This window comes from Phragmites australis, chromosome 19, assembly GCF_958298935.1.
Source record: "Phragmites australis chromosome 19, lpPhrAust1.1, whole genome shotgun sequence".
Lineage (NCBI taxonomy): Eukaryota > Viridiplantae > Streptophyta > Magnoliopsida > Poales > Poaceae > Phragmites > Phragmites australis.
In genome coordinates this window covers 6698190-6712045 of record NC_084939.1, presented here as the reverse complement: position 1 = coordinate 6712045, position 13856 = coordinate 6698190, and the positions used below count along the sequence as shown (strand labels likewise).

The 13856-nt window shown below is 44.6% G+C and overlaps 1 protein-coding gene across 1 annotated transcript; it reads right to left on the bottom strand.

The window, feature by feature from the left end:
- Nucleotides 1-6880: 6880 nt before the first annotated feature.
- Nucleotides 6881-11852, bottom strand: LOC133900161 (uncharacterized). The gene is made up of 3 exons (XM_062341294.1): nucleotides 9864-11852; nucleotides 7175-7304; nucleotides 6881-7069 (listed from the first exon to the last, which is right to left on the bottom strand). Exons 1-3 carry the CDS (start codon nucleotides 11738-11740, stop codon nucleotides 6881-6883), a joined length of 2196 nt encoding a protein of 731 aa, XP_062197278.1. The 5' UTR covers nucleotides 11741-11852.
- Between the last annotated feature and the right edge of the window lie 2004 nt (nucleotides 11853-13856).

The following is a 13856-nucleotide window of genomic DNA, read 5'->3' as shown; positions in this document are numbered from 1 at the left end:
CCAAACCGAAAAGAAGGCATGCAGGGACCAACTAAACACGAGTCTAGGTCAGTCTTCCACTACTGCTGTCAGCCTGTCACTACCATGAAAGCAGGATAGATGGAGTACTTTGTATTGCGTCTGATGCTAAGCAAAGAGCTTGGGAGTTGAGCTTGACGTGACTCAGCTAACCTCAGATATTCGGTCCCATCTTGGTTCATAACTTTATAACTTTGAGAGACTGATTTACCGACAATTAGTGCAAACTCTTTTTTGCGAGGATTTTCAGTTTTGATAAATAAAATCTGAATCACTCGTTTATGCCGGATCTCATTTAAAAAAAAACTCATTTCGATTTAGTTTGTTTGAAATATCGCTAAGAAGGAATGGTGGTCGACCCTACTAACCGTGTGAAGCCCTTTGTACTCTTATGTAGAAGCGAAACTTTAGGTTCTTTTAATTCTTAAGACAAAGGAAACAGTTACAACCTTTGCATGAAGGATGTATTCAGCCTTTCCCTACAATGTTTCAGCTCTAGGCTGAAATATCGCAAAGTTGGAAATAAATAGTAATAGGTCACACAATGTTTGGTATCTCAACCAATGTAGTATACGACTAAACCGTCACACAATATTTTGAAATCTATCGCCCAGTCTCCAACTAGGACGGAGATAGGGGAAGGGGTGCGTGCAGGGCTAGACCACCCAACGATTTTCTTGATTTTTTTAATATTTATAAAAATATATGTCTATTTTAAAATATTGTACATCTAAGCTACCAACGCTCATTGGTACGGTAAAAGTAAGATGTTGTTCATTCAACAGATGATACATTTTAAAAAATAAAAATAAAAATATGGCGTTCTATTACTCTAAAATTCAAAACAGTATCAAAATGGTCATGAACAATTAAGAAAAATATATATTGTAGAGGATATTATGATCTAGCTCTAAAAAAATTTTAGATAAAAATATAATTTGTACTATAAGAAACAGAAAAGATAAAAAAATCAGAATTTTTCAAGACAAACGCAGTGTTTTTTATTTTTTAAGATGTCGTCGGTTGGAAGAACTATATCTTATTTTCTTTAAAGGTGTCGCCTGCTGTCGTCTTTCTGACGGACGACGGTAGCTTAGATATGTAATATTTTAAAATGAATATGTATTTTTGTAAATATTGAAAAATAAAAATATAACAATAAAATAAATTCCGATTTTCTTCATCCAAGGAATCAGCTAATCATGCATCTAATATGTGGAGGTTTGCAAGCACACGTTCTAGTGCTAGTACTCAGCCCACAGCCCATCAAGCTCAATATATGAATAACATGAAGCTGAAGCCTAGGAACGTTTGTTGAACACTTAAACCTGAGCCCGTCAATGAGCAAGTACTCGTCTACTCTTCTCGTGTGTTCGTTTCATGGACGCCGCCCGGCCGCTGCACGCCGCGTCGCAACCCTTTGGCTTATTCCGACCGGTGATCAGACCTAGCACAGCCTACTCTCTCCTGAGTGTCGGTCGCTGCGGCTGCTTCGGTGGCCTAAGGTACGTGAGGTCTTTCATTCTGTCATGATTCATCGGTAGAGTTAATCAAATTAGGTATGGTTTAGTTGTGATCATGACGATGAATGGTTCCCCTTTTCCCCAACTTCAGTATGTTTTGAGATGTTTGCTTGTTCAAACGTTTAGGCCAAGGATAATTAGGTATTATTTGGTACAACATATATAGACATTAGATGCAATGACAATATGCTATGAATAGATTTTAAGATCTAATGTCCTCTTTCATTTCGTTTTTTTTAGTAATTGTTCAGTCATGATGATAAAGTAAACAATTGATTAAAATCTACCATTTGCTGGATAGTCGGAGTACTAAATTAAGTTAACTGAAATAAAATTTTCTTCTATTTTTCCATGTTTTGTATTACACGCTTTTTTGAGCAAAACTAACCTAGTAACCTATGTGTGTAACTTCCTTTCGTATCACCAAACATATATCGTTATGCTTTGTTATCTAAGTTTCTAAAAATTAGTAACGAGCACTCGATGAACGACTAGAGCTAGTAATGTTTATTTGTTATGATCATGGTATAGTCAAGCGATTATACAGCCTGACCACTATTATTTGTAACAGTTAGGAACGCCCATGCCATGTGTGGATATATACGATCTAGTAGTCATGTTTACGAAATATTGTTATTCTCCATGCTACACTAGAGCCTCAATAGGTCTATGTGGCACATATCTTATGAGATCGTGTTCTACCTCCCCCGTTCCACCCTAATTTGAGTTTTGGCCTCCCCTATGTTTAAATCCTAGCTCCGCAAATGGTCTCCAGCGCACGACATGCCATATGTGTATCCCCTGTTCCTCCATTTTCTGCAATAACGCCTAATGTCATAGTCAATACATGCCTCTAAGGACCACCTGCATAAAAGATGTGTTTGACTTTTTGGTAAAAAAATATCGTTACGACATAATCATAAATAAACTTCCTCAAATCTTCGGTATGTTTGCCTTTTCATAAATAAGGATATAGATAGGTGTTTAAATAGTTGTATTCTCATTAAATTAGATATGTAACTAGAACAGTGGTCCACGCACATGCATGGACGTCTCTGTATATGTGATTGGTTCATAGTTTTGCTGAAGCATACTACAACATATCATATTTGTTACACACTACTTAAAAAAAATTATTTTTTCGAGATAGATTTTATTTTTACAGACAGTTTATATGACAAACTGCCTGAGTAATAGGTTATGGCCCAATGCGGTTGTAGACCACTGAAGAAATTAATTTTCATATGCGGTTTCTTATGTGAACCATTTGTATAAATTCTCTATTTCTACAAACAATTTACATAAGAAACCGTATATGAAAATATCATGTTTTTACAGACGGTTCCTTATATAAACCGTATATGAAAATAGACTATATTATCACAAGCGGGTTAACATAAGGAACCGTCTGTAGAAATATAGAAATAAAGCTATTTTTACAGATAGTTCACATAAGGAGCCGTCTTTAAAAATTTTCAGAGACAGTTCCTTATGTGAACCGCCTGTGATAATATCTTCATAAATAGTAGCTATCCGCGGGGTAGCTTCATTTAGACAGAGCTCGCTTTCTCAACAAAGCAGCTCGGAGGCGGCAGCGAGATTTGAAAATAAAACGGAGAAGGTTTTGTTTTTGAATTATTTGGAGGAGCCATCTAAGGTAAGGATATCTCATCCCTAGCTAGTATCTTTTTGAAGTTTAAATCTAGATTTAAGGTTTAATTAGGGTTTGTATGTGATCTAAAGATGCTCATGGTTCTAACCATTTAGATCATCGAATTAGCTAAAATTTGTTGTCAATATTGATTAAATTGTGTAGATTCACATGATTCTAGTATTATATTTCAAAAATATAGTTTGGATTTGATGTTTTATATCCTCTAAGAGTTTTTATCATGAATAGCGATTTTTTAGATAGATCTAGATCTAGATGGGGAGAGAGAGAATAATTAATTCATATTGTTTTGAGTCAATTTTTTCTATTATAGATTCAATTGCGTAGACATATTATAATCATAACAAGCCTAATATTTCCCATTTTTAAAAAACCTTTGTTATTATGATTTTCTTATTAATCTAATTTTGTGGTTGATGTTAAAAATGGACAGAGCATGGATGTATGATGCACCAAGACGTGGAGAAATACATCAAATGACTCTATGCTTTTATTCAAGCGGCCGAGAATGACGCTTTGACTAAGAAGATAAAGAAAATATATTGTCCATATTGTGATTACAAGAACCAAAAATTATGGAACAAATCAAGTGTAATCAAATCACACTTGATCTTGAGAGGTTTTATCAAGGATTACACATGTTGGTCCAAACACGGTCAACAACGTACATGCGAAACCAAACGACGACATCGCTGCTGATCAAGTGGATGGTAATGATGAGGGTGTCGAAGGCGACACTGATGTTATGATGGATGATGAAGCTGATTTTGATCTGGAGGAAATGTTGCGCTACCGCATGTTTTAAGGGATATGAGGGGTTTAGATAATTTTGAGACGTTATAGAAGTATCGGAGGAACTTTTGTATGAGGAAGCGAATGACTATGATAATGAGTTTACGGTGTTGCATTCGGTGCTTGAACTTCTAAGGTTGAAGGCCAGTAATGGATGGTCCGATAAGAGTTTTAACGGATCTGAGCCTAATCCGTCACTAATGTGTAGTCATTAGTGATGGATCTAAATCTAGATCCGTCACAGATGTATAGTTATTAATAACGGGTTTGATTCAAATTTGTCACTAATATATATCATTAATGACGGATCTGAATCTAGATCCGTGACTAATGTGTCTATAATAATGGAGCATTAAGAGTGACAAGGATTTTAACTGATGTATAGTTATTAATGAAGGGTATGGATTTAAACCCGTCCACATTAATAACATATTCAGAATGACAAAGATTTTACCATCACTAATAAAGATTATCATATCTCACTCATAAGTAGAAAAACAATAAAAGGATCAGGTGTGATGTAGGCACCAGGCACCGAGTCGCAAGATTGTCCACCACGAAGCAATTGAAGCATTTCGCTCTCAGATCGTCTGGAACGGGTTTGCGATGCTGTCGTGGAGGGCGGAGTCACCTACGCCTGGACCGCTTGTTCACCTCCTCTTGACAACCGTCTGTCGCTGGACCGCACTCCGGACCGGAGTCACGGTGAACCTCAAAGCGACCGGAAGGGCGGGGCCTTGGCGGAGACGCCCTCCGAGCCTTGATGCAGCGAGTGTCCGACTTGGGTCTGCGCAGCGCGAGGGGAGATGAGATGGTCAAACTAACTGGCGCCGGGGACAAGGAGACTTGCCCCAAAACAACGTAACGGTAGGAAGCCATAGCAGGAACACGCTGAACCAATGAGGGGCCTACCGGACTTGGGACTAACATGCAGATCATCATCTTTCCTTGGGGACTGAACATCGTGCTGGTTTGCCTTCTTAATTTGCGCCCGTTTTTGAAGAGCTTGTCGCCAACAGAACACGCTCCATCTCGCACCGCTGAAATTAAATGCATGCATCGGACGGCCGCTGGGGGAGTTGCTCTCGGTATCGAAATCTCCTTGACATCTGATCTCTTCTCCGGTGATGCATGCAGTGCTTTGCCAGAGTTCAATCCTGGGTTCTTTTGGCCCTCATCAGGACACTTACTGTGGCCACAATTGAAGCAGAAAAAGGCACATTCTCTTACTTTACATCAAGGTTCATGACTGTTCTCCCATTAGGTACTAGTATCTACACATGTGTTAACTACGTGGAATCAATTCAGTAATCTAAAAAAGTATTAAAGATAAATAATAGGAGATTGAATATATTTGTAGAATGTATGGAAGACAAATATTAGAAATCTAAGTATGAAAGATAAATAATAAGATATTAAATATATTTTTAGAAGGAGAAACATGGTCTAACTTTGTATGGTAACTATTTATAAATTTAGATGAATGGTGGAGATCATCCGAGTTCATCATAACTGGTGAATTATATAGAAGTCTAGATAATTTTGATGAACGGCTTGAGTGCTTATGCCAGAGGGCACGCCACCTTCACACGAAGATAGGCACCACCATTGATGTCGTGCTTCTTCCCACCATACTCTAGGAAAACACTCCCATCTTTATTCCCAGCGGCGTTCCAGCTTGCTCTCCGCTTCATCGAGATCGACATCGACGATATCATCCTCTTCCAGATCATCGCCCTCCTCCAGATCATCGCCCTCCTCCTTATTGTACACCCCATCAAACTGCATACCCCCTCCAAACCAGAATGGTGAGGCGGAGAGCGAGCTTCCCTACAGAGGCAGGACATTTCCTTCTTCACCACTAGTGTTTACCGTAGACACGGAACCTCCCCCAATAGTTGTTATATCATTCCCCGACGCCTTCTTCCCCATGTTCTCACCATGAAACTCGCCGCCAAGGGATGCGTCATGTCCAGCCATCACCAAATCACCATATCAAATCCTAGTCCGCCAACTGAGCAACCATGACTTCAGGTAGGTAATCTCCTCAACAGGGATCCCTTGTTCACCCCCACCACAGTCAACCAGCTAAATGAGCTAGGGCAGAAATGAAACTGACGACAAACATAGCCAGAGTAGATGCAATTGTATACCTCATCATCACCAAATATAAATAGCCGTGCGGAGATGTACAAAGACCGGCAACCTTCCGATACCGGACCGAGTCGGAGATCAAAGCTACTCAGATCTGATACGATCTGCACAACCATATATGGAGACAAAACTGAGACGAGCCCTACCAAGAGGCCACCCACTCCGCTCCTGTCAAAACCCTAAAAGATGCCAAGGCGGCGCTAGGGTTCAACGTAGCGCTGACAGGATCAGTCTCCAAAGGGACGAGACCCACAGGACGAGTGTGAACCACCACCAGCAGGAGGCAATCGGATGAAGACGGTGGAAGGAGTCTCGCCAGCGAGGTGGAGCTCGTGGCTAAACCCTAAAATCACGAGGGGATCCTTTCCGTAAATGTCAGATCTCATTTTGCACGTAAATTACGTTAGCAGAATCCAATTCCAACCAACTGTTATAGTTATGAGCAGAGATGTGCGTATCCTCATAATGGTATATATACAACGACACAAGGTCTTTGAGTCATAGGCAGGTACTTCAATCATCGAAAACTAAAAACACCAACATTTTATTATTAGCCGTTTGGAAATGCACACTTGCATTTTTCCCGGGACCAAGCGCTGCTATGGCCTACATTATTTCGTATGTTTTTGACAAACTCACACCAATATGTCCGGCGGCAATATATACAAGAAAACCTACTAGTAGTACACCACACGCACTGATCCACAGCCTCAGTAGTATATCAGATCTTGCTGAAGAGATTAACCATGGAGATGAGCGCGTTGGCAGACAGCGCAGGGAACCCGACGAATGAAAACCACACCGCGGTGTTGATCCTGCTGCTGAACGGGTCCGTGCCAAACCTCGACACCCACAGACGGTTGCGAGACGCCGCCGCCGACGACGCCGACATGAGGAGATACGCCAACACCTGCAGCGAAGCTAAGCATTCAGCCACGGCAAATTAAACTCGGTGCTGCGTGCTCGCACCGGCGAATTTCGCTAGCTGGAAGAAGAATGCGCTAGCTGTGCTTGCCTGGTCGAGGAAGAGGGTGACCCAGTAGTATGAGGTGCTTCGCAACATCGGCGAAACCAGACGGCGGATTTCGACTAATACTTGCGCGACCGAGTAGAAGCAGACGATCACATTCACTCCGACGTCGTACCTGCCGCAGTACATTAATTTGAGGATCCGAGAAGAAAAAATAAATAGTTTTACCAACAAAACATGAAAGGAGGATGGGAGAAGCTTCATATATAGGAAACTCTTTTGTTCTGAATTATTTATGATGCATAGCTGGACGGCTTGCCTTTGTGTCTTTGCATAATCTGCACCTTAGATCAAACGCTCAAAGGCTAGAATAATTGAGATGGTATGGCTTCATGAGAGAAGAGAATTAGCAATAACTACGCTTTGAGTTTCAATTGTACAAGGTATATAGATGAACTATTTAATAATATCTTAATGTTCAGTCTGAAGCCTACTTTTCCACAATAAGAAATTCAAAATTTTCAAACTTCAGTACACATAACATCGATCCTGCATGATGATATTCTCAGTGAATTAATTTCAAGCAAAGAACGAGTAATAAGAATAATACTTTGTACTAACTAGTATTACTCCCAAGTTCTAGTGTCCCATGTACCCACACAAAACGACAAAAACAAATGAAGCAGAGTGACGAAAATTGACTCGAACAAACCATTGACTAGACTACTTTTTTGTGAAGAATCAAAACTTAGTTCCTGTTTCTTTCAGCTTTAGATCGTGGTTTTTAGTTTTTACAATTTGAAGCTTAAATAAACAGACAATTTTTGGTTATAGCTTTTTAAAATCTGCTGGTTGGATTGTAGGAATCTGAAAAGCTGATTTTTCTCAGCTTTTGATAGATTATGAAAGTCCATTTTACTAAACTATCCATCAAAGTTTTTTAGAATCTACAACCTAAAAGCTTTTCACAATTCAGCTTTTTATAATCCAGCTTCTATAAACTGCTTTTTAGAATCTTTAGTTGAAACAAACAGACCCTTAGTACTCCCATCCATCCACATTTATAAGGCAATCAATTTTTTTTGAAGTTTCATTACAACAGAAACCTTAAAAGATGGCCGTATGTTACTGTCAGATGTTACTGTCGGTTCGACTAGAACTAATAATGATAAATTATCGTTAATCATTGTGGTCGTATATTTGTGATGTGAATGAACGAATGAAACACTTATATATTGGTGTGTGCTATTTGGGGTTAGCCACAAATACAAGTTTTGTATTTTGGGATGTGGAATTAGTACTTCCAGTTCTAAATTACCGTGAGCCAAGTAGTTATAGTCCAATTCTTACTGTTTGTTCATAGCTAGAACAAACGGTGATATTATAACCGCCGAATATCATAGACCCTAGTAAACTAGACTAGCGGCTCAAAAACCGGCGATAAACCCATTATAAATTGGTAGGAAAGGGGTGTTCTGTACTAGTGTTTGACCAACAATTAGTTAATTTGTTTTACATGTTTAGTGCATAAAAGATGTAGCAATTGATAATATACTATAAGAGAATTAAAAAATCAAACATTTATGTTTGAATTTTTTTTCATAACAAAATACGTCTTATAAAAATAGAGGGAGATAATAATATTGAATAGTGAATCAATTAATCCAAAATTTTAAGCCCCATAGCTACAAGTCACACTACTACAGAATACCCATTTGCTGCAGTATCAAAAGGGGCCTTAACTGTTGATTTTGCGTCCGACTGTGAATGGTCGGCACTAAAAAGTCTAGACCAATCACTGTCGGTTGCACAACCGACAGTGAAAGTTGTTCCTTGGGCCAATAAATAAATAAATGAAATGAGCTGGCTCGGTCACCACTCCCATCGCCGTTCGATGTGGTGCTGTCATCGCTGTTACCCTTTCAGTTCCACCGACCCTGTCCTCGCCCCGGTGTCGTGGACGAGCTCGTGGTTCCCGCCGCTACCCACGATGGTGACCTCACCCCCAAGCCACCGTCTACGACAACGACGACCACGCCCCCAATCCGACAGTGCAGGGAGGACCAAGAGTCCATGACAGCGTTCTTCTTGGCATGCTTCATGGTCCTGGTGGGGTAACCCGCAAAGCTCAACTACAGTGCAGGTGAACACCGGCGAGTGGCCCGGGCCCGACCGCACCTAGGTGGTGAGGGAGGTGGATGGCCCGTGGAGGGAGAGGTAGGCGAGGGTGACCTCGGCGACAACGTGCTTACCCTAGCAGCGATTTGGGCGGAGCTTCTTAGGGGGTGCCCGAGATGGGTCTTTAGGAGAGGCTACAGTGGGGAGAGAGGAGATGAGAGGAGGAGAGTTCGAGAGAGGGAGGAGACAAAGGGGATCAAGGTGAGAGAGAGGCATAGAGAGTTGTGAGTCGGATGTGAGGCTTACAAGCTAAAAGCTTAATGAAGTGAAATTTTGGGTTTGGACCCATATCACTACCGGTTTTTAATTCGAACCGGCAGTGATAAGTCATTATTACTACCGGTTGTTATCTAAAACTGATAGTGATAATGATTTTTTATGAACTAACACTGATACTTCATTAATGTCGGTTCTAAAATAGCCGACACTGATGATTCGGTACGAATGACCAATTCTGCCAAACACTGGACATATCTGAGTAAAAAGTATAACAAAATGAAAAATAAAAAGTAAAAAGTAAGAAAAAGAAAATGGAAAAAGGCAAGTGGACCCTAACCTGTACGGCCCTGACGTCCTTGCGCTGGCCATGATCGAGAACGCCAGCAGGCTGAGCACCGCCGTGAGCACTCGCAGCGCCACTGACAAGGTCCTCCTCTCCCCGATGGTGGGCGAGTCTGGAACGTCTTGCGACACCTCCGGCTCTTCCTGGACGTCGTCGTCGGCAGATGGCAGCTTCTCTTCGGGTTTCTCGTCCAGTTGCTTGGCCTGCTCGAGGTAGGTATCCATGCGTCGCGTGGCGAAGAGCCGGACGTCCTCGGGGTCGCCCCTGGCGGCGAAGCGCTGGCGGTCGTGGGAGGCGAGCGAGGAGATGGCGTAGGGGCGGCCCTGTTTTTGGTAGGTCTCCTTGGTCTTGAAGAGCTCCAGCAGCTTCAGCAGCTCCTTCCGGAGCATGTCCGCCATTGGGTTGACGATACGATCCAGCGCTTTCAGCGCCTCCGCCAGTTTGTTCCGCGCATCATGCAATTTGCCACCGTCGGCCATCTTCATCGCCGCCCTGATCGTGTCCGCGTGCTGCCAGACGTCCTCGGCGTCGCCCCTGGCGGCGGAGCGCTGGCGGCCGTGGGAGGCGAGCGAGGAGATGGCGTAGGGGCGGCCCTGTTTTTTGTAGGTTTCCTTCGTCGTGAAGAGCTCCAGCAGCTTCAGCAGCTCCTTCCGGAGCATGTCCACCATTGGGTCGACGATGCGATCCAGCGCTTTCAGCGCCTCCGCCAATTTGCTCCGCGCGTCCTCCAATTTTTCGACGTCGGCCATCTCCATCGCCTCCCTGATCGAGTCCGCGTGCTGCCGCCGGGTCACCTCGTTCAGCAACTGTGGCGGCGCGTCGTCCGGGTCAGGCTTTCTCCAGCTGCGGTCTATGGTGATCCGCTCGGGGTTGGAGGTCACCTGCTGGCCCTGGGCGGTGAATCTGTACTGGACCACGGCGACATCAGCGCGGTACGGATCGAAGGCGGTGCGGTCGCTGAGCGCGAGTTCGACGATGACGCTGCGCTCCTCTGTGCTGTAGAGGGTGCCGAACTTGACGGTGACGGAGGAGGAGCCGTCGCTGGAGGTGTTGAGCTGGTAGGTCCCGGCGTCCACCTTCTTAATGGTGGCCTCGCCCTGGACCGGCGTGACAGTGAGCTCGAGGTCCTGGGCGATGATGGTGACGAGGCCGGCCAGGATCTGGGAGAAGGTCTCGGAGAGGTTAGTGAGTTTGTCGCTGTCATCGACGAAGTTGTAAACCCCGCCCAGGCTCTTCTTTGCGATGGCGCCCAGCATTATAGAGTCGTGGTCTCTGCCGAAGCCGAAGGTGTGGACGGGCATGTTGAGGGGATCGAAGTTCGTGTTGGGGTCCCAGTCTCCTTCGTTGTGCTGGCCGTCGGACATGAGCATGATGTTGGCGGCGCGGCCGGCGGTGAGCTTGCGTTCGTTGACGACGCGGAGGCTGGTCTCGAGGCCGGCCTTGATGTTGGTGGCGCCACGGGCCTTGAGGCCGCAGACGAGGGCCTCGAGGTCGGCCCGGACGGCCTCGGTAGCGCAGCGCAGCGGACAGAGGCGGGTGACTTCGTGGTCGAACTGGACGATGCAGAGGCGGTCACGGTCGGTGAGCTTGCGGATGATGAAGCAGAGGGCTTTCTTCGCATTCTCGAGCTTGTCCCCTTCCATGCTGCCGCTGACGTCAATGACGGCGACGAGGTCCAGTGGTGCTCTGGACGCGGCGGAGGAGATGCCCTTGAGCTCGAGCAGCACCTGCTGATCGTTGGGGGCCATGGGTGCGTTGGGGTTGTGGTACTTGCTGAGCTGCACTTGCCTCGTCGGGAGGCCCGTGATCCCCCCCGGCCTCGCCGGCCCAGGCTTCGTCGGAGGAGGCTCCTCATCGTCGTTGAACGACATTTTTGTTGGCTTTTAACCGGGATCAAACACTCGCTATCTAGAGATGAACACGGTAGAATGACAATGAAACAGGCAGAGTGATGAGCACGGCACAACTAGGCGTTCCTTTGCTTCTTTCTTCTCGCACGGGTTACATGGCTCAAACAGCCGACGCTACCGGAGACGGCTTCTTTGCCGAGTGTTCCAGACTTTGCCGCGTGCTTTTTATCGGGCACTCGGCAAAGAGGCTATTTGCCGAGTGCCAGAGAGAAAGAACTCGGCAAACATCTGGCACTCGGCAAAGAGCCTATTTGCCGAGTGCCACAGAGAAAGAACTCGGCAAAGAGGCTATTTGCCGAGTGCCAGAGATAAAGAACTCGGCAAACATCTGGCACTCGGCAAAGAGGCTCCTTTCCCGAGTGTCATTTTTTGACACTCGGTAAACCCTAATTTTTTTTTCACTTTTGACCTTCAAACTTTTTCTGCAGTCCTCATACAATACCTGGTACTCCATGTTCCAATGTGGCACATTTCTCGGACTTTTTCTATATTTCTTTAATTTATTTCAATTAATTGAATTTTCTTGGATAATTCAATTTATAACTGCTAGTCATTCGAATAATGAAAAAAAATGAATGGAAAAATGATATTCATGTTATTTAGTATAATGTGAGGCCGTATCCAGGAACAGACCATAAATTAAGAACATCTTGTTCACGAAATATGACCACGAACTTGCGGTCGAGTTGTTTTTAAATTGTATAAAAAGCAAACGAAGTCCGAAAATCATGAAACTTGTCAAGATGTCATGATATCATATGTGGAGGCTGTGATAAAAATTTGAGAAGGTTTTGCACAAGTTGTCACGTACGATGCTTGCAAACCGAAGAATCTCCGAAGAAACCTAGGTAAACTTCTTCGGTTTGCAACAGATTACAAGCATCGTACATGACAACTTGCGCAAAACCTTCTCAAATTTTTATCACAGCCTCCACATATGATATCATGACATCTTGACAAGTTTCATGATTTTCGGACTTCGTTTGCTTTTTATACAATTTAAAAACAACTCGACCGCAAGTTCGTGGTCATGTTTCGTGAACAAGATGTTCGCAATTTGTGGTCTGTTCCTGGATACGGCCTCACATTATACTAAATAACATGAATATCATTTTTCCATTCATTTTTTTTCATTATTCGAATGACTAGCAGTTATAATTTGAATTATCCAAGAAAATTCAATTAATTGAAATAAATTAAAGAAATATAGAAAAAGTCCGAGAAATGTGCCACATTGGAACATGGAGTACCAGGTATTGTATGAGGACTGCAGAAAAAGTTTGGAGGTCAAAAGTGAAAAAAAAATTAGGGTTTACCGAGTGTCAAAAAATAACACTCGGGAAAGGAGCCTCTTTGCCGAGTGCCAGGATGTCTGGCACTCGGCAAAGAATTTCAATTTTTTTTTAAAAAACCCCTCTTTGTCGAGGGCCAGATCGGGGGCACTCGGCAAAGATTTTTAAATTTTTTTTAAGAAAACCCCTCTTTGCCGAGTGCCAGATCGGGGGCACTCGGCAAAGGGGGGATTTAACCCCCGGCCGGCCCACGCACCGCACACACGCACACACGCCCCGCCGCCGCCCGCGCCCGCGCCAACCGCCCCCGCGCCCGCGCCGCCCGCGCCCACGCCAGCCCACCCCGCACCAGCGGCGCCCGCGCCCGCCCGCGCCCGCGCCCGCGCCAGCCCCCCCGGGCCAGCGCCGCCCGCGCCAGCGCCGCCCGCGCCGCCCCCAGCGCCGTGCCGCCGGAGCAGGAGGAGAAAGAGAGGAGGAGGAGGAGAGGAGGAAGAAGGAGGAAGAGAAGGAGGAGGAGGAAGAAGGAGGAAGGAGGAAGAAGAAGGAGGAGGAGGAGGAGGCGCCCCGGCCGCCGTTGCCACGTCCCCGACGCTTCCCCAGCCGTCGCCTTGTCCACCGGCGCCCTGGCCCCTTCACCACCGCCGCCCTACGACGCCCACTAGGTATGCCATACCGTCGTCGTCGTCGTAGTATACTAGTAGTTGCGGTATTTGTAGTGGTGGTAGTCTAAGTAGTCGTAGGAGTGGTTGTGACATTGTTATATATATGTGGTTGGATATAATCTT